The 25,747-nt window shown below is 38.3% G+C and overlaps 2 protein-coding genes across 2 annotated transcripts; one reads left to right on the top strand and one right to left on the bottom strand.

Moving 5' to 3' along the window:
* Positions 1-3,022: 3,022 nt before the first annotated feature.
* LOC104442309 (phytoene synthase 2, chloroplastic) lies at positions 3,023-5,937 on the bottom strand. Its single transcript, XM_010055694.3, has 5 exons — positions 5,236-5,937; positions 4,569-4,619; positions 4,173-4,345; positions 3,823-4,058; positions 3,023-3,660 (listed from the first exon to the last, which is right to left on the bottom strand). The coding sequence occupies exons 1-5, from the start codon at positions 5,594-5,596 to the stop codon at positions 3,309-3,311; spliced, it is 1,173 nt and encodes a 390-aa protein (XP_010053996.1). The 5' UTR covers positions 5,597-5,937; the 3' UTR covers positions 3,023-3,308.
* Positions 5,938-17,916: 11,979 nt separating this feature from the next.
* Positions 17,917-22,428, top strand: LOC104442300 (protein JASON). Its single transcript, XM_010055685.3, has 7 exons — positions 17,917-18,045; positions 18,612-18,660; positions 18,742-18,820; positions 20,077-20,330; positions 20,432-21,236; positions 21,323-21,405; positions 21,945-22,428. Exons 4-7 carry the CDS (start codon positions 20,149-20,151, stop codon positions 22,051-22,053), a joined length of 1,179 nt encoding a protein of 392 aa, XP_010053987.2. The 5' UTR covers positions 17,917-18,045; positions 18,612-18,660; positions 18,742-18,820; positions 20,077-20,148; the 3' UTR covers positions 22,054-22,428.
* Positions 22,429-25,747: the final 3,319 nt, after the last annotated feature.

Genomic DNA, 25,747 nt, shown 5'->3' with positions numbered 1-25,747 from the left:
AATGGAGATAAAATCAAGACGTTTTCCTCGTCACTACTACATTAAACAAATGATAACGAGGAAGAATCTCCATTCTGACCAGAAACAATAAACAAAAGAGATCATCAAACGTCTCCGCATGTCTTGCCAGATCTCTATCGCTCATCCATGCGCAAAGGAATATCTCAACCCTGACCTAGAATTGCGACCCACATGGAAAGCACAGAGCCGTTGATTCCAGAAGGGTAGCTCGAGAGGAAGCAGCAGTCAAAGGGTTGATATAAAGCAGATTTGGCAGGTTTGGTTTAGTAAACCAGAAATCAACCTGTCTGAATTAATATATCTAATGAATCTCATAGTGCAAGCTAGCTAGATGACATCTGGAGCTCACTGTTCAGACGGGGCGGGGCTCACCTTGTCAATTCCATGATCGTTTGGAAGTCTCCGCATGCTGTCTGTGACGTAGCAACATCCCTACATCCTTAAAGGACTTAGGGTTGCCCTTTGGAGAACGCAGTCTTTAAGATCTAATGAATCTCACCGAGATCTCAATCAATAAGGACGAATAGGTGGAGCGCCTATGCATGTACTTGTTGACTCGCAGAATCGAATGCAGGCAGATTCTTGATCAAGATGGAATATAAGTTCGATCTGTAAATAGTTCTTTTGCGTTTTCACAAAAAGAGGGGCGAAAAATAAAAAAAGACGAGAGTTGAAGAGCATCCCGACACTTCCCGAGCATGGTTCGCCTATATTTAAGAGCATCAAGCAGTAGATATGAGTAGAGCATGTCCGGATGAAATTGAACTTTTTACTTTTTACTTTTTACTATTTTTTGCTTATTGTAAATCTTACGGCAAGCACATTTTGACTTTTCTATTACCCTATAACATCTAAAACTTTTAAAATATATAAATTGTGACACTTGAATTCACATATAATTTCGTCATAATTTTTCAAAATCTGTATGGATTTTCAAATATTAATGAGAAAGCAAAGGGTCGATTTTGCTTTTACTGAAGCATAAACAAACATCACATTAATCAGCTAACTTCTATATAGATATGTCACTTTTGGTACGAGATGTATGACTTTACTAAAATCCCTCGAAGAAATTATTATGATAGTAAATACTAAATCACTTCTTTATTCGATGAAGAACCGAGGGGAGTTAAAGAGAGCCATCTCCACCTTGACTCTCGCATGCATTTTTGGCAGATTCATTATGCAGTTTATACAACATCACATGAAATTTCTGTGTATCTTCCGATGAGTCAAGATATTGTACCACTCTTTTAATTCAAATTCCGCATCCAACGCCACATTTATTGCAAGAATTTCAACCCTAGAACAACAAAAATCTGCACAAAACCAAAGAGGGGACGACAATTTCATTGGTGCAAAGTTGAAGAGTCAAAAAGAATTGTAGAACACATGCGATCTTTTAGGGTCTTGAGCAATAAGTTCTTGGACGCCATGAGTGGGAAGGATGAAATTTCTTGGAAGCGTGATCATACCGCCATATGACACCAACGAGGCCATGAGAGAGAGAGAGAGAGAGAGAGAGAAGAATCGCCGCAAGTCGTCACGGAAAAGCGAGCTATACATACGCACGCCGAGCGAGCTGACCTTTTCTGCGACAACATAAGTGGGACTACTTCTGGTTCTTGCATAATTCAAAGGTTCAAGATTGATGCCTTTAAGAAAAATTAAGACCTTAGCAAGGGCTTTACATTCTGTTCTCACTAGCTTAGGGTACCACAAAATCGCATATGCTTATGGCCAGGGAGATCTCGGTCAATTTCCGACTAACACGAACAAAATCGTCGGTGGGATCCGTTTTTAAATATGTCATGATAAACGCCGATAGACTTTTTTCATCATCTTCTTCCTGGGAAATTAACTCCCCCAAGAGAAATGGCATACCGTGTCACGTCATGGAATAGTTAATTTAGGGTTATCGTTCGGCACCGATCTTATGGGACTGCTGTTAGTAATTATGTGCCGACATACATTTACACGATTATCATTCATTTTTCAGAGCTGATATTGAGAATTCAGTTTTGCCACAAAAGGTTTCCCCTCTCGGAAATCGGGATTATCAATTTGGCCAGAATAGTGGTAAATAAAGAATGTCCAAAGCACAATTGTCTCGAGCAGCCTTGACATATCAAGCTTCACCATATAAATTAACTCGATTTCACGATTGCAAGAGTCAAGTAGTCGCGTTAGAATGGACATTTATAGTGATTCTAATTTAAATCTTTCATCTTTTCTAAGTATCATCGAAAGAAAAGAAGTGGGAATCATCAGCATGAACTGTAAATTCCAATTACATGGAGAAATAGCCCATCAAGCTGAGACGTGAAATGGCTCACGATCACAAGGGTAGGCCCAATGGCCCATCAGCCATGCAGTGTTGAAAGTGCTAACTTTGGAATCACTACTTTGAAGTCTTGCCATTTTAGTTGGAGTTAATACCACAAAAAAATTCAAATTGTTAGATGTACGATAAATTTACCTCAAATTAATTTTTGACCTCAAAAAATTCCAAACTAGTACATCCATGATAAATTTACCTCATATAAATTTTTTGACCCAAAAAACTATAAATTAGTACATTTCTGATCAATTTCTCCTCTATTAGTTTTTATTAAATTGGATTAATACCATAAAAACCCCAATTGGTATGCCTGTGACAAAGCGAAAATAAAACCACAAATTGGTAAACCTGTCAATTGTTATGTGTCATTCAACTTAACAATTTAATAGTAAAATTAACAAAAACTAACATAGCATAAATTTATCATAAGCGTACTAGTTTGAGTTTTTTGTGGTCAAAAAATTAATTTGTGATAAATTTATCATAGTTGTACTAATTTAGGATTTTTTTTGTAATATTAACCTTTTTTATTAGCTACAACTTTCAATGGTCATAAGTATAGCACTTACAAGCAGCCTCGGTTAGGCAATGATGTCGCATGAACTCAATCAATCTTAATTGAAATCCAATCAGGTAGGCACTACGTGAGGCCTGTTGAGGTTGTGTAGAGAGAGAGAGAGATTTTACAAGAACTAATTGGTCCTTACATGTGATCTTTACATTCACTGCTTCTTCCTTCCCTAATTCAAACAATGAAGGAACTAATAATCAGAGCTGATCATGTACCCTTATTTTCACTAGCCACTTATGGCTACTTATACGTGACTGCTTCATCTATATAACATGGGAATTTACAGAGCTCAACCTGTTCTGCTACAAGCCCGACACTCCAAAAAAATGGACCACAAAAACCCAAGTTCTTCTCAGTCAACTCCTGATCAACTCATCAATCCGTTGAAGGCCCCAAAAGTGCTCTTCCATAAGCCACAGGGAGTGATAGGAGTTTCTTTGCCTTCCCCACATAAGCTCTCTTTGTGAAGTTGTTGTAGTCGTTCACTTCAATGGAGTCCAGGATCTGCTTGTACAGCAGGAGGGATGCCATCACCGGCCACCTGCTCTTCGCGTTAAGCTCCACGACGCCCTTCTCAGCCTCATCGAAGAACTTCCTTGCCCGCTTTATCTGCTCTTTCATGAATGCCCTCCACTTGTCGGTCACTTTCCCCCGGAATATGTCCTCCTCAGATAGCCCGGCGCGCGCAAGCTCATCCTGCGGCAGATATATCCTTCCTCTCCTAGCACTGTGTAAACGATTTGAATTGCAGGGTGATGAGTTTCGATAAAATCTCCTAAATGGGTGCTCAAATTGCTTCAACAATCCAAGCTAAGATGTCCAACAATAAAACCGATATGAAACTACTTAAATTCAAGCAGGTTTTTCTACTGTAATTGCAAAATCTTACTCTTCGCCGACGTCCCTGAGTATGTTGGTCAGCTGATTAGCAATCCCGAGTGCCAATGCAGCATTGTAGACACTTTCTGTGGACGCCTTCGATTCAGGTGCAATCCCCATGACCGGTACACTCATTAACCCGACTGTTCCGGCTACGTAGTAGCAATAAAGGTAGAGCTCGTCAAAGTTCATGTATCTTGATTTTCTCAAGTCGAGCCTCATGCCCTCTATCATGTCCTTGAAGGGCTGCATTGAAGTAGTTATGGTCCAGTTATCAAGTGATTTGTCGATGATACTCTTAACCAAAATCATAGAAACAAAAATCGAAGTGGTGATTTCAAAGAGCGATTGGACTTCTACCTGAATATCCACTGGGAACTTCGAGACGGTGTCTGCCAGAGCAGCATCGTACATGTCATAAGGGCGGCCCTCGAAGAGATCATTCAGTCTTTTATCCCATCTGTCCAGAGCCTTTGGAGTGATGTGCGCGGCGTTTGGTCCGTCCACAAGCTCATCAGTCCTCCTGCACCACACTGCAACATGCAGTGACCCAGCTTATTCATTTCTCCGTAAACCCCACTTATCGCAATTTTAGAGATTTGTCAAAATGTTTAGGATCGCAGAGATTGCTGCTTTACATATGCATGGATAATATGATTGATTCTGTCACAAATATACACAAATTGGATAAAAAATAGATGTGAAAACGAACTATGGTCACAAGCACATGCTCGAAAAGGATGGTCATGTCAATACCGTAGATTGCCCATACAGCTTTTCGTCGCTCCGGTGTCATCAGTAACGTACCTAAAATTGGTGAGGAAAGCAGCCCAGTTAGCTAGTCTATCCCAGAATGACTTGAACATTGCGTCCGATAATTCAGTTCACCTATCTTTTATGCAGAAATCAATATAGGGTATTAACAAGTAAATTTCACACAGATTGATTGTGAAAGACAAGTAACCAAGTATCTAAAACTGTTGAATTCCTGTATGCCAAATTAAGTAAATGGAGACGGGCAGCAAACCGCCAAACCGAATGCACAAAAAGCGCAGTTAAATAATTCGATGCAAGTTGATGCTCATTTCAATAAATAAACTTCAACCAAATAGTTGGAATTGAAGGTGGCTGAAATAAAATCAAACTCAGCAACATTTTTGTTGCAGGTAATGGCCAAAGGAAGCTCAGGAAGTTGGAGACAATGCAGGAGATAAGGCCAGCCAGAAAAGGCGCATTTTCATTGGACCCAGTTTTCTTGAGCAAGATAAAATGATATTATTTCCCCTCTTTATGCTTTAACTGACATCAACCTTTTAGAATTCATAATCAAAAAGATGAACGCATTATCCAAATCTTAATAGGAAAAAGCAGCACCACCCGCACACGATACACGCAGAGAGAGAGAGAGAGAGCAAAAGTGTACCCAAGTAAAATGTCTTGGCGTACTCGGCACAGACCTCGCCGCACCTCTCGTAGGCCTCGTTCAATAGGTCACCGCCGGTCAACCCCTCCGCCTCCTCCGGCTTCTTCACATCCAGAGCCTCCTCCTGCCTCTGCTCCCTCACCAAAGCCGCCTGCTTCAGCACCACCTCATACACCCTCTCCACCGAGGATCTCGACGGGCTGGCCACTGAGCTCGAAATGGCCGAGACCACACTCACCACGCGCACCCCGGCCGGGTACAGCCTCGGCCTCCTCTGTTTCTTGCTCGCCCTGGGCTCGAGATTGAGCAGGGATGCGGCGTTCCCTTTGGGGCCAACCACCCAAAGAAGGACGCCAGACATCTCTCTCGCGAAGAGCTCTCAGGGGCAACAATGGATCTTTGAATTCTCTACTCGGGTTTCGCTCTTGGGTGAAGATCCCTACTTTCCAGTGGAAATGGAACAGTACAGAGGAGAAGGAGAGAAGGAGAATGGTCTCTCGAAAAAGCAATCTTTTGAGCAAACGGGCGACCAATGGCAGGTTTTGCTGATCTCCTCCACTTAAATGGGACGAGATTGACGACGACGCCAAAAAGTTTTTGGAGGGACAGAGAGGCGAGATGCCTTCTCTCTCTCAGCTTGAATATGCTCTCTCTCTCTCTCTCTCTCTCCCCCTTTGCCCTGATCCGACATATGGGTCTGGTCCATGTGTGGCCGGTGTTTTGGAAGTTTCGACCAACGCCTCGGTCCGAAAGATAGGCTATTGAGTGAGTGAGCGTGGTGCATGCACATCGTCAAATATGATAGGCCTCCCCCTCCACCATAGAGGCGTTCTTCAATACATGTATTGTACACACTCAAGAACTTTCACATCTCAATCAAATAAAACGAAAAAAGGACGCGGTCTTGACTAAAAGGGTTTATAATTTATGGATTGGAAAGTTGACTCCTTCATGTAACCGGGCAAAACATTAACAAGGACCGACCATGAATGATTCGATTCACTATTAGTAGGAAAGAAAAATTTGAGTCATCCGAGCAAAGTTAGTAGAAGAATATTTTGTTGGAGAGCCTCTATTGATAGCAGCATAATTTTAACTGAAAGAGTTAGTCAAGATCGATCCCCTTTTTTATATCATATTAGAGGGGCCATAATTAAAACGAGGAAAAGGGAGAAACCATGGCTAGGTCAAGCTAAATTAACATTGCCCTTAACATGGGTGCTAGAAAGATGCATTTGGAAGGATTATCTGTAAGTCAAATATCCTCCTCGAGAAAATGTGATGCCTATCAGCCTCGATGCGATTTCTTTCCAATATATACTTTTTAAATATATTTCGGTCAATTTTCAGCAAGGTTCAGCATGGCCACACATGTGACAGCAGCATCAACGTGGTACTAGAAGATGCCTCTTGAGAGAGAGAGAGAGAGAGAGAGCAAGTTGGTGTGAACTTGGGCCCTGTGAATGAGATTGTGTGGCTGGAGAAGTGGGGCCTAAAGCGTGGAGGCACAGGCATCGTCAAAGGGGTGAGCGAATGGAGAGGAGCGAGAGCGACACGCCCCCCGGGACACGACACACACGTACACAACTGTCATGAATTTTGCTCAGTATCGTCGGTTTATACTATGTTTCTGTTTGCCTTTTGTCTTATGAGTAGCTGAATTTTGAACGTTTGAATTTTCGGGATCCGAAAGGTTCAAGCATTTTTTAACAATTGCTTGGACAAGATCTTTTAGTGAAATGATACGTTAAAATTGGACATGCCATGTCAGTAAATTTGACTGTGAACTGATCGAGATGACTTATAGATGGCTTAATTGCATAAATCCAAATCTTTTAAGACTTGATTGCCCGTGAGGCAAAACGTTTAGAACTTTTAGTGCAAATTACGTAAACAACTAAACATTGAGGGGACGACCTCTTTATTAAATCGTCGTGATATTGTGAACGCAGTTTAAGGGTCTTTTCACGGGCATCAATCATGACAATCAAATCAAAATGACTTCCAAAGAAGGAGCCTGACCATCTATAATACTTGAATTGGATGTGTGTATTCATGGGTGTTATTAAGGGAAAAAGACACTAAAAATTCTAAAATATGTTTAGTGACACATTTACTTTAAGATTATTCTATGGTGTGATGTGTTTACCTCCATCAAATTTTTGTTTGGGATTTTTTATTTCAAAAAAAAAAAGTTTGAGGTAAATGTGCTATAATAGATATAATTTGAGTTTTTTGTGACTTTTTTTTTCTATTATTAATTCAGTCGAGACTACATGTTCATTTTTTTTTCTTTCTTTTTTTCAAAGTAAAAGGTGACTGCTCCAACTTCACAAACTTCAATGAAGATCCCTATGCATTAGGGGTGAGCATATCAAACTGGACCGAATTGCCCAGTTTGGTCCAGTTCCCAAAGGCGTCAATCCAATTTCCAATTTTATAAAAATGGAACTAGTGATTTTCAGTCTAGTTTCCAATTTTAGGTAGAACTAGACTGACCTAGAATAATAAAACTGGACCAACACTTTTTAAAATATCTATATTTTTTTAATTTCTTAAAAATAGCAATAACTCCTAAAATTGTAATAATTCTAGTATTTTAAAAAAAATAGCTTTTTTGCTAAGTAGTTAGTTTCATTGGACTAGACCAGTCAATCCGATCCGATTCCCGGTCCTAAGACTATTCGATCCATCCCCCGGTTTCAAAAAATGATAATGAGTCATTCCAATCCATTTCCCGGTTCTTAAGTGGATTCGGACTGGATTGAGAACCGATTACACGTACTATGCATATGGAACAAAGTAATATGGAAAGACGTATTACGTCGAGAACAGGAATATTGTTCCTGCATCGTTTTAGCATTTTCCCTTTGCGCGAGGTGCGGCGCAGGAATAGGGATCTCCATTTCGCGCCTTGATGCGAGTCCGAGGAAATCTGGATTTGACATCTTGGACTGGTCCAGTTGTTAATAGAAGATTACCCCATTAATTAAGCCAAAAAAAAAGCTTACTTTTTAAATTAATTTTTCCCTATGAAATTAAGTAATTCAATAGTAAATCCTCTAATGTCAAGGCGGGTGCAGGTAACGTTTCAGGACTGAAATCAATGTTCGGCCTTTGTTTATTACAAGTGTACAAAATTGACCTAGATATCACTAAAATTGAAAAAATTGTCAAAAAAAAAAAAAACTTATTGTAAGACGACACATTTTCATCATAAACCCTTTAATTTTGTTAATTTAGTCCTAGACCTTTTGACAACTTGACAATTTAGTTCAAAACATTTTAATTATACTAATTTAGTCATGAACCTTTTAATAATTTGTCAATTTAATCATTTCAATGAATATTGGCCATAAATAGCTAATGCAGCGATCTAATCAACATCGGCCATCCTACATAGCACAGTCAAGTGACTAGTGATGACATGGATTTATTTTTGTTTACATTTTTATAATTTTATTTATTTTCTTTCTTTCATTCTTCTTCTAACTAGTCGCTCCCTAGCTACTAGCCGAAGGTAACGAGAGCAAGCCCACTTGCCTCAGGCAAGGTTATGAGGTCAAGCCCATGGTAGGATACATGTGTGAGTTGTGTTAAAAAAATCTTACATTTGAGAATTGATGTAATGTAGATAAGTTAATATATCATAGTTGACCCATAAATCTCCTTATTTTTCGTGAATGTGAGTCTAACTGAATGTATTGATGAGCTCAAACTTAGGCTCCTTTTGGTAATCTTCCAAAAGAAAGTATTGGACTTCTATTATGTGCTCCGAACAAACAGTATTAGAGCCCATGGTTACGTTTCTAGGCAGGTAGGGAAGTTGATGCAAAAGGATGCTTGAATTAAGGGAAAAGTAGACATAAAACTGAGTTTACACATGAGAGGGAGATTATTAGAATACATGTGTGAGTTGTGTTAGAAAAAATCTCACATCAAAAAATTGATGTGATATAGAACAGTTAATATATTTTAGTTGACTTATAACTCATCGGTTTAAGTTTTGCATGAAGGTAAATCCAATTGGATATATTGATAGGCTCGGACTTGGATTTTTTTTTGGTAATCTCCTGAAGAAGGTATCGGATTTATGTTGCGTGTTCCCAATAGCCTTCCCAGTGGCTGGTTGCCAACAACTAGCTAGAGGAAGAAGGAAATAAAGAAGAGGAAAGAAAAAATTTCATAAAAAAAATTATCCACATAAATATTGATCGTGCCATGTAAGATGGCACATTGGCGATTTCCGACCAAAATTGATCAAATTGACGAATTATTTAAAAGTTTAGGACTAAATTAATACAATTGAAAAGTAAAATTAAATTAGCAATTTGTCAAAAGTTTGATAATTAAATTGACACTATCGAAAGGTTTAGGACTAAATTGGCTATTGCACAATAAATTTATTAATTTTTAAGTAATTTTCCCTGAATCGTTACACACAAGAAAAACAATTAAAACTTAAAAGTGATCAATGATAATAAAGCAACACTATCTAGATAATTAAGCAATTTTCGTGAAAAGAAGAAGAAGAGAGATGCAGAGTATAGTCAAATTGGTTTATAAAGTCCATATCCTAAATGAAATGATCTCGCAGGCAATAAACTCAACAAGCGGGTCATATTCAATGGCAGATAACTGGGGTGTTGCCATATCATTTCCGGTAAGAGCTTTCTAATCCCATCGTACGAAACAAAGTATTCCATCGTGACACATGAAAAACTCCATTTATCGAGTGATTGATTGGGGGTATCCACCATACCAATAAAAGAAAAAGTTTTAAAAAAAATAAGAAAAAGAAAAAACTCTTTGAAATTCCGTTGCGACACATCGAGAACTTTCATAATATAATGTGGTTAGTGGCCGAGTAACGTGAACTGCTTTTGCATCTAAAAACGATGTACAAGTGCAACTACAAGTGCAACTACAAGTGCGACTGCACTGCACATGGACAAAAACATCAATACGGCCGGACGAGGTTGACCGTTGAGGTTCTCTTCCTGTAAACTCCACATTTGGCAAAGGTTGTACCAAACTTTTATTTGCATTTTATTTATAAAAAATAAAACATCTTGATTGGAAAACAAAATTTGGGAAGTAGTTTACCGGATTTTCATGCATTCATCGTTCTGAAAATGATTAGTCAACACAAAATCATTTACAATTAAAGAGAATATTCATGCTTAGAATTAGATAAACAAATTTCCTAATCTGAAAAGTGGAAACGAAAGTGATTTTCAATGAAAGCATTTTTGTTATATCAGGAAGTTCTCCTCGAAATGAGCAAGTCCTTAGATAAGGTTTCCATAATTCAAATTCGAGTGAATTTAATTTGCAAAGAGAAAAGAATTTTTTGTGTTTCCGTTTTCTTTTTCACAGAAAAGAACAAAGAAAAACGTTGAAACAATCCTCGAATCGATGGTCTAACAAGACGGATTAGCGAAGGAGGACACCTCCACGCACGTTCTCCGTTTGGTTTTTCCTCTGGCTTTATTTTTATTTTTTTCCCCTTCTGTTTTTGGTTTTGTCTTGTTGGAATAACCAAAAAACAACAATATTTTCATGAAGAAAATAAGGAAGATGCCCCTTCCTTACTCTACTCCGCCGTCAGGTAATGAAGGAGCCGTCTTTCATCTAAATTCTAAAGAAGAGACGAGGTGTTTCGTCTTTTTAATGCAAAAGTGCCTAATTTACCATATCATTAGATTAGATCATGATTCCGCTACATGGACAAAAAGTGGTTGGCCCTAGGAAACGAAAAGAGTCGGGTGGGGTATATCTCCATGGATTGATTTTTTTATAGTGCTCCTTAATCGTGATTATGACCTTAATGATTATCTCCGTAACATATGAAGATGTGAAATGGACAGATTGACGGTAAATTCAGCCCCCATGGCCTCATGCAGGGAATCCTAAATAATGTTCATCATAACTCATTTATTTTTAATTTTTCTTCTACAATATTAAATATTTCAAACTTATACATATATGACATAATACCCTTCGTCGAGATTTCATTAATGAGATTCGTTGAAAATCTATTTGACATTGAAAAACAAACCTTCGTTGACATGAAACAAGAAGTAACTGTTCCGAACTTCACCAGCATCGTTTAGGATCCCTAGGCGTATAAAAACAAAGTGATTTGGAAAGACCGTGTTAGGTCGAGATCAGGGATATTGTGCATGCATCGTTCGGCAATTCCCCACTCAAGTACTTTCTTGCCGTGCGTAGTGCGTAGCAGCAGGGGATCTCCATTTTCAGGCATTAAATTAGAGTCCGAGGAATCTGGATTTGACGTATTTGGACTTGTCTAATTGTTATCAGAAGACTATCACATTAATTAAGCCTAAACTACGACAAAAAATTAAGCCAAAACAAGAGCTTATGTTCTCTAATCTCGAGGTGGTTGGGTGGGGACAGCGTTTTTAACTAGACCGTAGGCATGCGTACTCAACCTTCGACCCATTTCTTCTTCTTCTTTTTTTATAACAAGTGGATAAATTTGACCTCGAAATCACTACATCATTAAGCACGAGAAGAAAATGATTAAAACCTTAAAATACATCAATGTTAATAGAGCGAGATTGTCTAGATAATTAAGCTATTTCCAAGGGAAGAGAGAGAGAGATAGAAGTGCTCGGTGTGGGAAAACCAATTTAGAAAGTCCATGTAGTAAATGAAATGACGTAACAGACTCCAAGTGAGTAATTCAACAAGCGAGCCATGTTCAATGGTTGATGAGAGTGTGTTGCATCATTTCTCGTAAGAGCTTCTGTCAATTTGCGGTGGCAAACATAGCATTTCTCGACGTCGCTTGTACTTATTAGCAATCGATTTTATCCGAAATAGTAAAGCAGCGGAGTTGCGTGAACTGTTTGCATCCAAACACGGTGTACAAGTACAACGGCGAGTCGCGAATGCATTGCACCCGGACAACATCAATATGGCCGGACATTTCGTTGTCGTGGACTCGTGGCGAATGGGACGGTAGAGAACGAAATGAATTGCAATGGAAATGTTAGTTGCGTACTAGGTTGAGGCTCTCCTCCTGTGAACTACCCATTTGGCAGATGTCTTGAACGCTTTGGCTCTACTTGGATCCAAGGTAGTTTTGAATTTTTTTTATTTGCATTATCTTCATAAAAAGGAAAAAACGAAATTTCACCCAAGAAAACACACGCATAAAGTTTATGGGTTGGATTTTCTTTTTTGGCCATCACAATTATGGCTAGGATGGCCTTAATTTTAGTAATGCATTTGTTTGATTGAAATAATTTTTCACGAATTAATTTTCCAAGTCTTCATGCATTTCTCTTGCTGAAAATGATTAATCAACAAAAAAATCATTAGCTTCCTTATTCTAGAAAGGGGAAAGGAAAATTCCACTGAGAATATTTTCTTTTATCAAGAAATTCTCCCCAAAACGAATACATTCTTAGATGAAAATTCCGGAATTTAAGTTGGAGGAAATTTTTAATTATGTAAAAAGATAAATGACTTTTTAGTGTTCCTTTTCTTTTTCACGAGAAAAGAAAAAGAAAGGTGTAGAAACAACCCTCAAATTGATGGTTTGAAAGACAAATTTGTGAAGGAGACCCCTCCATGCATGTACTCTGTCCGGCTTTATTCAATTTTTTACTGTCAGAAGATATGCCGAATCGATCCTGATTATAAGTGATACATAAAATCAATTCGGGATTGTAGTTGAGTGAATTATAAGATTTGGATCCATATGATTTGTCTCGAAGATTTTCTTTCTTTTCATCGTTCATATTCTATATCACATAAAAAGCATTGTAAATGTAATCAATATGGGCTATAATTTAGAAAATACAGAAGTTTCAATTCATCTAGTCCCTCTCCTCTCTTTTCCATTATGTGGCATTTACCTTTTGTCTTATTGGAACAACCAAAAATCAATATTTTCCATCAAGAAAAAAAAAAAAAAAAGAAGAAGAAGAGGGAAGATGCCCTTTTACTTGTACGCCACAAGCGGACAACGACAGTGTCGTCTTTTGTTTTAGCTTCGATTGAAACATGTGGTGCGATTTCCTACGTTTTTCTAGGCACAATTTCAACGGGGGAGACTTCGGCTGAGCTTTTCCCGTGACAAACGGAGCATCGCTCCTCCACGCTTCGATCGCCCAGAAAGCGTAAGGAAACTCCTCTATTTTATTTTTCCTTTCTCTCCGTGCAAAAGTGCGTGCCCAAACAAGAAAAAGTACCTGAATTTTAGGTTACGAATCCTCCACGTGGACGAATTCTCGGCCTTAGCAACGAAAAGGTTGTGGGAGTCTTTGTGTACGTGGATCGATTTTCAAGGTGTCGGACAGGTAGGTGGATTCACTGGATTGTCCTCATTCTTCATGCTCCTTAATTTTGATCATGACCTTAATGTACGTCTTGATTAAAAAAAAAAAAAAACAAATCTGAAGACGTGGATTGGATGAATTTGGCCGGCGAAATCGTGCCCCTATGGCCTCGTGTATAGACCTTCATCGTATATTCAAAGTTAGGTATGACTTCGATGAAATCACATGAAAAATTCCAATCAAACTTTCTATCGCTGTATGCCACGATTTCTTAATTTTTCATTTTAGTATCGTGTTTCTTATAATAATTTCATTACAAGGGAAAAAATAAATAGAAAAAAGGCTACAAAGCTCTCATGACTTTTTGAGGATAGCGGACGTCTCACCCCTTCAAATCTCCAATCATTATATGACTCTTATCTGATTGGAAGGAAATTCAACTTACGTCAATTCTGTAGAAAATAAAACATGAGAAGTCATCTTTTTTTTCTTTTTTTTTTATCGGTGTCGTTGTTGCAATCATTTTGGCAAAACAAGCCTATTTCATCTACAAGTCACTATTCATGTGGCGGGTAGAAAAAACCCCGAACCCTTCAAAGGAAAGTTTCAATAATTCTTATAACAATTAATTTGCATGTAGAGAATATCACGAACCTTCAAAGAAGAAGTTTCGATGATTCTTACAACAATAGTAGACTAGAAGACACTACATTTGAAGGGGAAAAAAACAATTTCTATTCCTTAAAATTCAGGTGTGAAGTGCATGTGAATCGGAAAAGCGAAGGGACTGTCGTGCAATGATTCCCTCGAAGTTCAAGATTCTTCACAAATTACCCCAAATTTCGAGAATGTTTTGCATGATTCATCCTTAAAAGCTTTTGGCCTTTCTGATAACTTTTGTCATTTTTCATATTCGTTTTCTATAAAAATAGATCCTTGGAGAGAGTAGGTGCACCCTATTTCATTCACCTACTCCCACGTGCTTTTGACTTTTTCTTAGGAAAAATTTTCCTCTGGTTCCTTTTCGATTTCCAATACACATATCATAATAATTAGAATAAAAGTTACCAAAAACCATGTATCATACGTAACACATTTATCTTAATTTTTTAATGATACAAAAAAATTTAAAATTATATCTGCACGACAGATTTATCATCCGTTAAATTTCTGTGAGTGAGAACTATTAAAATTTTGTTTATATTGACGAAAGGTAAAGTGGGGCCTGCATTGTTTAAGTGAAATAAAAACAATGTTATTTTGACTGAAGAGTTGTCAAACGGAACTTTGATGGAGCATTAATGTATCATATAGGTACAAATTTTGGATTTTTAATGTTATAAGAAAAATTTAAGATAAATATGTCACGACAAAACGTAGTAATGAGGTTTTTTATGTCATAAAAACATTTTAAGGTAAATGTGTCAAAGTGAGTCTAGTTTATGAATTCTTTATGACTTTACCTTCTTTCAAATATTTCACCCATCTTGTGATCGTCTCCCCATTCTCATTATTTCACTTATATTGCTCATTTTTCTTATTGCTTTTTTCTTTCTTTTCTATGGCTATCGATATATATCCTCCACTTCAACTATGTGGTTTTTTCCTCATACTTATTTTATTTTTGCTTTGTTGCTATGTGAAGAAACGACTCGAAGTCGAGACCACGCCTGCATAATTTTAAATCCATCGTGATCAATTGTAATCGTTTCCCAAAAAACAGACGAAATGGACAAGATTCAGATTGTGGTTTGGATTCAAACCATATATTTGAAACTTTATCTTTATAAACTACTATCAAAATCTAATATCTAACAAAAGAGGATGGAAGGAGGGTCGTTTGAGACCTCGTTGGAGGGTGTGTTGAGAGTACAGAATGGATGAGAGTGGGGTTTTGACAACCTACTCCACTTCGTGCATTTTTCTCCCTTTCTTAATCCATTTTTTTTTTTTACTTCTTTTCTTCTCGATTTTGCTCTCCTTTTTAAAAATTAAAAATCATTATGCAAAGTATTTATAATATTAATTTTTTTTTTGTAATTTATACAATTAGTATGCGTCAAGAAAATATGATGTTAATAATTTACAGAGTATTAAAATATTCTTTAACTTCATTAGATTAATAGATGTCAATATCCTTGTCTTATGACTCAAAACACTTTAGCAATGATTACATGCACAAATTGCCATGATATAAATTGCTAATTACCTACATTATACATATAAGTTTATCTAAACGTCCAATGATAATACAAAATATTTTCAAATTTTTTTTTAGTGGGTCATAAATTAAATGGCTTTGGAACCATCCATTTCAATTTGTATGCCGTTGGCTCTAGTCAGGCATGTGTTCTACGCAAATAGCGACTAACTAGTGTTGTTCTAATGATTTAGTTTGGCATTAGTTTATGCATATCAAAATTTGAATGGAAAAGCCGTCTATACATACTATAGACATAAATTAGCTATACCCATTATTTCATAATATAATTTATGTGGCATAAAGTGTATCTATGCTGTGGACGAAAGGATTATTAGGCGATGCTATAATATGTGACTTAGGCCATCCAAAATCCAAACACCAAAACAATAGGAAGTAAATCGGGCGAGCCTATCAAGAGCCTAATCAAGCCATTGGCGGAGCAACAATGGAATTCAACCATCGAAAATCATATGAATTTTCCTGTCCGATTCATTGCTCAAGACAACTCTCGATAGACAGATTTCATTACATATCATTGCACAGAACTCATTAATGATCACACAAACACCTAAAACAACAATTGTACACAGTCTCGAAGATGAGCACAATACCCAAGAGCTTGAACCGGATCTGAATCTTGTTCATGATTGGCTTGCTTTGCTCGTGTTTTATCTGTTTATCTTAACATGAAGGCCTTAATTGCCAAAAGCAAGTTATTAGGGACCTAATGTTAGATTTTCTCTGATTAACCTTGCAGCATCCTTTTGCTCCATTCCAAACCCCCCCTCTCAAAAAAAAAAAAAAAAAAAAAAAAGAAGAAGAAAAAGAAAAGAAATGATTGAAAAAGTGACATAATTAATTTATGAATTTTAGTCTCTATACATCGTCTTATCGAACTTTAAATTCATTAAATTTATGGTATCTGAGTTTTAGTCTGACATTCAATATGATCTATGAATTTTAAAATATTTTCGGGACAATATTGAACACTTATCAAATTTATAAACCACATTGAATAAATTAAAAATCTAAAGATGACATTATACGTCGAGTCAAAGTTTATAGACCAATTATGCAAATTAAAATTTCAGAGGCAGCATTATATAATTAAATCAAAGTCTAGAGATAATTTGTGTTATTGTCCCAAAAAGTTTTTTCATGGAGGAGGAATAAAAAAATCGTCTTTGAAAGCCAACGTCAAGTTGGGGCCTCGATGGTGACCAATCGGGCCGAGCACATCATCTCGGGCTGGACGTCAAGCAGTAGTAGAGAATAATCAACAAAATAATAGTGAAATGAGGGTGCACGCCGCACGTTGCCTAGATAATCTTTCATTGTATAGGTTAGTTCATATGTGGTTATAATTTAAATTCGTTTGACAAAAAATTTCGACCATGGCCTATGTAAAAAAAAAGACAATAACATCAAAATTTAGGAATCATACCATCGAAAATTTCATAATAATAACTTTATGCCACATTTATATTAAAAAAAAATTTATGTCCCCGATTCCAAATTCGCCTTCATGAGTATTAATAAATACTTTTCATAGGCATGATGACAGACCGTTGCAAAGCTGATGTGAAGTAGAGAGTAACGTTTTTTGTTTTTTTTAGTTAAAAAGCATTTTCATGTATATAATACATTGGACGAAATACTAAGGAAGAGTGGATTTGCCTGACCGGTACTAATTTAAAACCCTGCGTGAGATATTTACGGTAAATGCGTCATCAGATATTAATTTTTACGATTTTTAATGGTATAATAATCTCTGAGATTTATTTCATCAATTCGGATTGGACCGGCTAAAGGTTTGCCTCGTAACGCGACATCTAGCCAGTTAAAAAAGGGGCCGAACCGGCGCGTACCCATCACCGCCGGAATCGTCGCGTACGTTGACGGCGAGGGTGCGAATGATGATGCGTCTGCAGGCGGGCCACGATCGTTTCCCTCGTCCCCTTCGTTCAAATTCGAAACGACCGAACGAAGACGACGACGGCCACCCTCCTGCTGCGCAGACTCTCTCTGTCTCTTTCTCTTTCTCTCTCTATCTCTTCTTTCCTCTCTCTCTTGCGGATGCTGATGTGCATTCGAGGCTAGGGTTTCGGAGCAGCAGGTTCCGGCTTTGGCTTCTGGAAAATCTCCCGAGAGATCGAGTTTTCCCGGCGGGAAGGGGGGGGGGGGGAAGGGAGGGAGGAAGGGATGGGCTGCTTCTTCGCTTGCTTCCGCGTGAAGGAGGACGACGGCGATCGCGCTCGGCTCCCTCGCTCCATTCGCTACCAGAAACCCCGCGTAAGCTCTTGACGCCATTGTCCGATCGACGGAGTGAGGAGAGGAGGGAGGAAGTCTCGTTTTCTTCGATGCGTGCATTCGTGCTAGGAGGGCGTTGCTTGTGCGTAGTTCGTTCCGCGTTGTGAATAGTTTCGCGGAAGCGACGGGACCTTATTGCCGGCGGATGAGATTAGCGAATTCCGTGCCGTCGCGAGAGGATTTTGGAAGTGGACGAGCGGAAGCGAGGCCCTCCCGCCTCTTCTGCATTCGTGATTTTCTCAGAATACGTCGCGCGATTCGAGTAGCTCTTTGGTTTTTCTTTTTAATCTCGTTTCGTTTATTTAATGTTTATCGTTGCTTTTGATTAGAATAGCTGGATGGACTGACTTACTCATCCCGTCGGGTCAAAATTCAGCTTCTGCAGTAGTCGTTGTTGGTTGTCTGTTTTATCAGGAATGCTTCTGGAGATAGTTAACTCTCTGTGTGCTTTGGCATTTGTTATGCTTACTTGCCGCATTTTGGCGGCGACGGCAGGTTCTGTTTAAATGTAAGGCTCACTGCTGTCTTCTTTTGTGCATTGCGCCCAGGAAGCTGTCGTTTCTCGGAACCCCTTAGCGGCTCTATTTCTGTCTGATGGTAAGTTTTCTCCTTTATAACGAACTTGTGAATTGATTCAAGGATGAAGTGGCAATCACTTTGCTTCTTTATTTGAATAAGGTAATGAGGATTCTCCTTGCAAGGACAGTGAAAGTCTTTTTATGGATCTCCACTCATCAGCAAGGAGCTCAGGGACGAGGTGTGCTTTTTCAGGATCTTCCATTTGGGTTTGCATATGTTCATCTGGAACTTCTAGCTAAGAAGGGGTCACTTGATATAACTAGAGAATTTTGGAGAAAAGGGTTGATTCGGAAACCATATATATTAATTTTACACTGTTAAATAACTGCCTGACTGTTGTCTGTAGTTACTGTTAAAGATGTAGCAAATGTCAATCTGCTTTGAAGCGCTAAGCCGTTAATGACTGCTTCACCCTGTAGCTCTGGAACTTCTGTCTTCCACTCTTTTTTGCAGTCTTAGTATTTGACTATGTCTGGCATTGATGACGTTAAATCTTTCAGAAGCACAAACATTAACATTTTGAGTCATCACAGATTATACAGATTGTAAAAAATTAATATGTATGGTGAGAGGGCGGGAATAATTCAGTGGGGGTAGTAGGTGACATTGGGGTCTGTATGCATTGGAATTGTCAAATACATGATATGGTGGCCTTCATATCTCCATAAGCCACACCACTTTGTTCCTTTTGTGCGCATTTTTTTTGTCAAATAAGACTAGTGTCAAAATTCATTTCCTGCCGAGAGGAGATTTTGCTTGAGTTCAAAGCTCACAAGATTATATACACATCAGATGATGTATGGTATAACTTTTATCTAAAAGAAACATTTCTCAAATTTGTAGAGAAATTCTTCGGAACCATTTAGAGTTTCTGGATGAAGTAGAGTAGGTTATAGAGACATGCAGTTATCATTTCCCGGGCCTTGGACTTGGCATACTTTTGCCAGACAATGTAACTTACTAAAGTGAGAAGAGGACCATGCATTTTTCAACAGGGTCTTGCAGTTACATGCCTTAGCCTTCCACTTCTAGTGGGAATCTACCTCTTCTTTTTCATTGAATCAAGTTTTAGACTGGTTCAAGTTTACTTTGTCTCAGGACTGACATATCTTTGGGTTTCTGACATAAAATGTTTAGTGAGTGAGGATCATTAACTAGATTAAGAAGGTTTTCTTTTTCTTTTTTGACTCAAGCTTAAGAAGGTTGGTAGGTAATTTGTTGGGATCATGTTTCTTGCAGGCAGAGCCAATTAATTCTTGGAATATTGTTTATTTTAGTTGCTGTGTTTGTAATTACTTGAAAAGAAGGAATGTTTATTTTGTAGAGGATGCAGTCTCCAATGTTAAGATCATTCATATTTTCATATTTTAGAATTCCTAGTCTTGATATTCAACAGTCTGTAGGTTCTGTGACATTCACTTTTCTCTTTAACAGGGTAAGTTCCTTAAAGCATGTGGAACGTTACAGGAAACCCCAATTGAAATTCGGAAAGCATCTAGCCGGCCAATGGCTTCACCAAACAAGGGAAGAGATTCTGAAAATTCAAAATTTCACTCGTGGCTTCCAGTATCATCCATTGAGAGGCTTCAGCTAGAGCCAAATAAACAACATGAGTTGTCCCCAAGACCTCTAAAACTTTCTGACAAGTGGGGAAAAGGTTCAAATTCTGATGAGCATACAGCTAGCAGGTTAGATGCTATATAAAGAATTTGACCATGATATGTTTGATAATCAGATCAGGACTCAGTATTCAGGGAAAATAAGAAATTATTTCTTTCTGCTATTGCAGCTGTATATTAGATGAGCAGAACGTGGGAACTTCTTCCATTAGCTCCAGTGAGGGCAGTTGGGCATTCAACGTCAAAACAACTGGCGAGCATCATAAGAGACAGAATGATACTATCGCAACTGCACTTTCACCCTCCAAATCCACTGTGAATGCTAAGTGTAGGAACAGGTCGGTGCGTTTTGAATGTGATGTTGATGGGTCTTTGTCCAGAGATTCAACATCTGAAATTGCAAGCCGGAGTTTTGAAGAATCTGAATCACCTAATGTTCAGAATAACTCAAATGCTGGGCCTCATCCAACACCAATGAGGCTAACAGAGGAAATGCAGACTCCTGGAACCGTTTTTCCTGCATACATGGAGAAATTATCGCCTCAAAAGGCACGTATTAGGTCAGAGTATGTGTATTCAGTTCTAAATCCTGTACAGAGCGTCTCACAGTGGAAGTCACTAATGGATGGGGAGTCTAATTGTAATCTACTTTTAGAAGAGTTGGAGGACTCTTCTGAGCAACCTGGAAGCACGAGAAAAAAATCTGAAATGCACATTGAAGAAACTTCAGCAAGAAAAGAATCAAAAGTGGAAACAAGCTTATCTTCCTGGTTGAAACCACCTCAGAACAAATGGGATGACAATGATCACAAATTTAGGGCTGTAGCTACCAGAAAATCCCAATTTCATGGTACTCCTAGTGATAGGCCAATCATTGGTCTTGTCGCAGCACATTGGAATGAAAATGAAACTCAAACCTTGCCAAAGTGGTGGGATGGTAATGGGATCCCTAATTCAACTAACAAGTATAAGGAGGTATCTCTTTATGGCCTGTCTGTTCCTTTGTGACCCTAATTCAAAAAATTTTCCTTGAGACAACCAGTCTGTTTTTCTTCCCCCAGGATCAAAAGGTGAGTTGGCACGCGACGCCATTTGAGGAAAGGTTGGAGAAGGCATTGTCTGAAGAAAGTTCTCTCTCTCAAAGGTATTGACACATTGAATTTTGTCTTGGCACGGTGATATTTTGAAAACTGGCATGTCATTACGTGTATTTGCTTAAGTAGTGACTCCTGACTGAGAAATTGAAACTGCATTTGTGCACCCTTACCTTGAAAGCTCTGTAAAAGAGGTACAAGAGGGATAAGGATAGCAAACGAGGTCAGAATCTTAGACTGGAAGAAACTTGCAATGCTCTGGGTTCTGGTCTTGTCTCTGATGGCAACATGTGTGGTAGACATGTAGCCTGTTCTGCTTTTGGCAATTTGATGTGGATTTGATGAAATATAAACACCAAGATGAATATTTTGGTCTAGAAATCAACTGCAGAATTATGTTTTGGAACTGCATTAAGCATTGAGTTTCAATTTTATTTGTTCTGCCGATAATTCATGTACCTGCTATTTTCTCCTAGAAAGTTTGCTTGCGAAGGACTTGACTTGCATTGCATACCCATTTCTGCTTGTGCTTTTGTTTGCTTTTCTTGTAGAATATTTGAACCTTATTTTCATGTTAATTGGCCTCCAGGAAGCAACCTCAAGGAATGCCATTAACTTTTGAAAGGGATGAGGAAAGTGACACTGCTCTATCTCATTTTCGAAATTCAGTCCACTCCGAGTCTGTTGTGTCATTCTAGCTTATCATTTTGCTATGCATCTATGCTTACTTGTGCGTGTAATTATTGTGGTGAACATATCAAGAAGAGTAAAGGTATGAAATTTACATCAAAGCTTGACAGGGCAACCGTCTTTGTGATTTCTGAAGGCATCTTTGCTTTCAGCCATTTGGCTGCTAGATGGATAGCTGCTTGCATTGTACCCAGGTGATGGAAATTGTCTGGTCGTAGGAAATCCTGAATCTTTGCATGGGTCTATTTCTGCTTGATCAGCCATGCAAAGGGTTGCTTATTCATCGGCCTGTAACATTGCTGAAGGACTGTGATACATGGATATGTTACATGTTTAATGGATATTCCTCAGGATGATGGTGAATATACCGTTTTGTTTGCTCACGGTTTCCATCTTGTCTAGACAACAGATTACTCTTTTTACTCTTTCGTGTCTTCATGGCTTATCTCATCAAAGTCGGTAAATCCTGAGCTTTTAGTACCATGCTCCATGGTTCATAACACAATATTTCAACAGCATTTGGCAGATATAGAACCTTTAAGTGTATTGAGGTAGCGAGTGTAACTTGTACTTGTCCAGTTATTTGGCGACTACGTTTCTTAGGTACAAACGAATAAACAATTGAAAGACAATCGATGCATTGCAGGTAGGTATCGTGTTAATAGAAGAACACTTGCTTTAGTTGATAGATAAAATGAGGCTTGAACTTGCTTTGATACCATTATCAATCTTAAAGCTTAAGCCATATAGTTATAAATATCCTGTGTCCACACATATCAGACTCATTTGTCCCATACCTGAGGAATGCAAGTAGTATTATAAGCTATGCTCGATTTTCATAGTAGGTCTCATTTGTCCCATACCTGAGCAATGCAAGTCTCATTATAAGCTATACTTGATTTTCATTTTAAGTCATCGCGTGTTTGCCTATCCAGCTCTAAAGAATTTTCTCCCTTGTGTTAAAACTTAAAACGACCAAATGTACGGTGTAGCGTCATGTGTTGAAGAGACGATAGACGTATCCACCATTGCATGGATCAGTAATATCAAGAGAAAATTCCACAGCTACGATACGATCTGTGCGTTAGCTATAACTCGTGTAGCATCTATTTTTGGGTTCCCTTTCTGAATGAGAAACGAATAGCACATGGGCTTACTCTTTCCGCATTCTGGCTTGTCCCGCCTTAACAAAAAGTCAATTCACGAGAAAAAAAATTGTCTCTTTCATTGGCAAGTACATAGAAAGCGCTAAGAGCTTTGTTCACATGTGTACGTAGTAATTAAAGCATCAGATTCCTTCCGGCAGTGCAGGTTTTTCCAATGATGGAAGCGCGTTTTCTCTCTACTTTCACACGGTTGCGTCCTCCTCCGATAAGAAAGGAACGCAAGTTATAGCTGCTGGAGCAGCCCTATTTGAAATCTCGTGAGTTTTGTTGCGTTAATGAACATGGAGGTCAAAAAAACATCAGTTAAAGCCCCCGTTCCAATTCATACTAAGCTGAACAGAAATTATTTGACCCGCAAGTATAGCTGTGATCATTATGTGTGCTGCGCGTGTTACCTTTTCTAGAAATTCAAACTATGAGGGACACAAATTAACATTCATGTCTCGTGGGTAATTCTCGAAGCTCATCCTCGCCCACAAGATGGCCCGTGTAGATAGGATGTGGACATATGACCATACCGACAAAGCCGGATGGGAAAGACCAGATAAAGATGAGAGGTCGAGCTGGCGATTTGTACTGTAATGCCATGTTAGGCGAACCGTTTGTCGGACCATAATGATACGAAAAATTCATTAAGATGGCAGAATCTTTAGACATATCCCGCGATCATTGGCGTTTGGCTTAAATAATTCATACTGCTCATTAGTTAGAAGGCCCAACATAAAACTCGAGCTATTAAGTGGAAGGACGGTACATATATATTTCTAAAGTCCGATGATGTAATATAGAAGTCAGCCTTCCTAGATTTTGGTTGTTGGGTCATTAGAAATTCGGGGTTCATGCACATGGTTAGGTATCCCATGTATATAAACGTTGAAGTTTATGTTAGTTCCGTTTCCAGTGATTAGAATTACCAGACGTGTAACATTATTATAAAGACGCTTTATGGCTGAAGACAATGAACTAAAGCTTATTAAGGCTCCGTTCATTTCGGAAAATAATTTCCGAAACCGTTTTCCGGATTTTCCGTGCGTTCGTTTCACGGAAAATGAATTCTTTGGGGAAAATGTTTTCCATGAAAGGAAAAAAAAACTTCTAAATTAGAGGAAAATGTTTTCCACTTTTGAAAAATGGAAAATATTTTCCTCACTTGATCTCTCTTATCTCACACCTCTATAAATCCTCACTTTCCCCTTCCATTTCTTTTTATTCTTTTATTTTTTATTCGATTTATCTTTTAATTATCTTTTTCTTTTTAATTCGAATTATTTTTAATTTCCTTTTTATTTTTCTTTTCTATGTTTCCCATCTTCTTTCTTGGCTAATCGTCGGCCGTTGCTAGACGAACCTTGAGCTCGTCGATCTCAAGCTCATGCTCTATACTCTTGTTAATCATTTTCTTTATTTACTCTACTCTGTAGTTGTACATTGCTTAAGCAAATGGCTCTACATGCTTTGCTTTTTTTTTTCTTTGTTTTATTAGAACACAAAAGACACAGAGGATCACTGCCTGAGGTGGCTCAGTTGGATAAAGCTCTGCTGATCCTTTGCGAGGAAGTGAGGAGTTCAAATCTCGCTAAACGCACGGGGTTTTAGGCGCGGCGTCGGGGTGGTAGGTCCTCCGCTAGTGTCGCAGCTGTACAGGGTTCCCTGGGTAACAAAAAAAAAGAAGATATAGAGGGAGAACATGCCACTTAATTGGAAGATTCTCATTAGAGTTGTACAAGCTTTGCTTCTTTTCTCTTTTGCTTCTTTTAAAAATCCATACGAACATTTTTTAGAGTAGATGAACATTTTGTGACAATGAGGGAATAAAGATATGAAGCAAGTTTGCTTGAATTTAAAGGCAAGTTCATATTTAATAGATTTATAGGTTGGTAAGTGATGCATGCCTAAGTGGTGAAGTCTTAGAAAATATTTTCCTTACCGAATATTGGAAAATATTTTCCGAAATATTTTAGGTTTTAGCCGAACACCAGAAAATATTGTCATTTTTTTGAAAAATGACTTTTGGGAAAATATTTTCCGAAAATAACCAATTTTCCGCGAAAAGAACGGATCGTAAATCACAGTTAAGTTCAGGTGCGAAGGGAAAGAACTCCCTCGGCACGAACCACTGCTCTCTCTGGTCAAAAGGGTTACTTTCTTTAATCAAATGTATTAGGACTGCAGCATTTATTAGGTCACAATTAGCTGTAATCATTCAGAAAAAGCACCACGAAGAAAATAGAGGTGTTGAGGTACTGTGTGCTTCTTTTAGCCAAGGGTTTTCCCGGTTGATGACTCGAGGAAATTGACTTTGCTTTGAGAGGGGATGCGGTTCACAAGATTGAGACGGGTTCGATAAAGAGGGATGGCCTCTGTTTTCAATGGATGGTTACGCTCGCATGCTGATTTTATGGTCTTGACCATGTAGTGATAGCAACTCTTGTCTATATGTCCATTAACATTCAATCACACGAAAAGACTTTGGGGGCAGATAAAATTGCATACACGAACTAATAATCACACACAATGTCCCGATTAAAATGCTTAT

Source organism: Eucalyptus grandis, chromosome 1 (assembly GCF_016545825.1).
Source record: "Eucalyptus grandis isolate ANBG69807.140 chromosome 1, ASM1654582v1, whole genome shotgun sequence".
Classification (NCBI taxonomy): Eukaryota; Viridiplantae; Streptophyta; class Magnoliopsida; order Myrtales; family Myrtaceae; genus Eucalyptus; species Eucalyptus grandis.
This window is presented reverse-complemented; position numbering and strand designations above follow the sequence as displayed.

Bases quoted from the DNA above. Each gene is read 5' to 3' on its own strand.
- LOC104442300 (XM_010055685.3), top strand. From the start codon at position 20,149: ATGGCTTCACCAAACAAGGGAAGAGATTCTGAAAATTCAAAATTTCAC. The intron at 21,237-21,322 runs GTATCTCTTTAT...TTCTTCCCCCAG, and splicing joins CAACTAACAAGTATAAGGAG to GATCAAAAGGTGAGTTGGCA. The intron at 21,406-21,944 runs GTATTGACACAT...ATTGGCCTCCAG, and splicing joins GAAAGTTCTCTCTCTCAAAG to GAAGCAACCTCAAGGAATGC.
- LOC104442309 (XM_010055694.3), bottom strand. From the start codon at position 5,596: ATGTCTGGCGTCCTTCTTTGGGTGGTTGGCCCCAAAGGGAACGCCGCA. The intron at 4,059-4,172 runs GTAGAAGTCCAA...ACTTCAATGCAG, and splicing joins AGTTCCCAGTGGATATTCAG to CCCTTCAAGGACATGATAGA. The intron at 3,661-3,822 runs GTAAGATTTTGC...TCGTTTACACAG, and splicing joins CTCAGGGACGTCGGCGAAGA to TGCTAGGAGAGGAAGGATAT.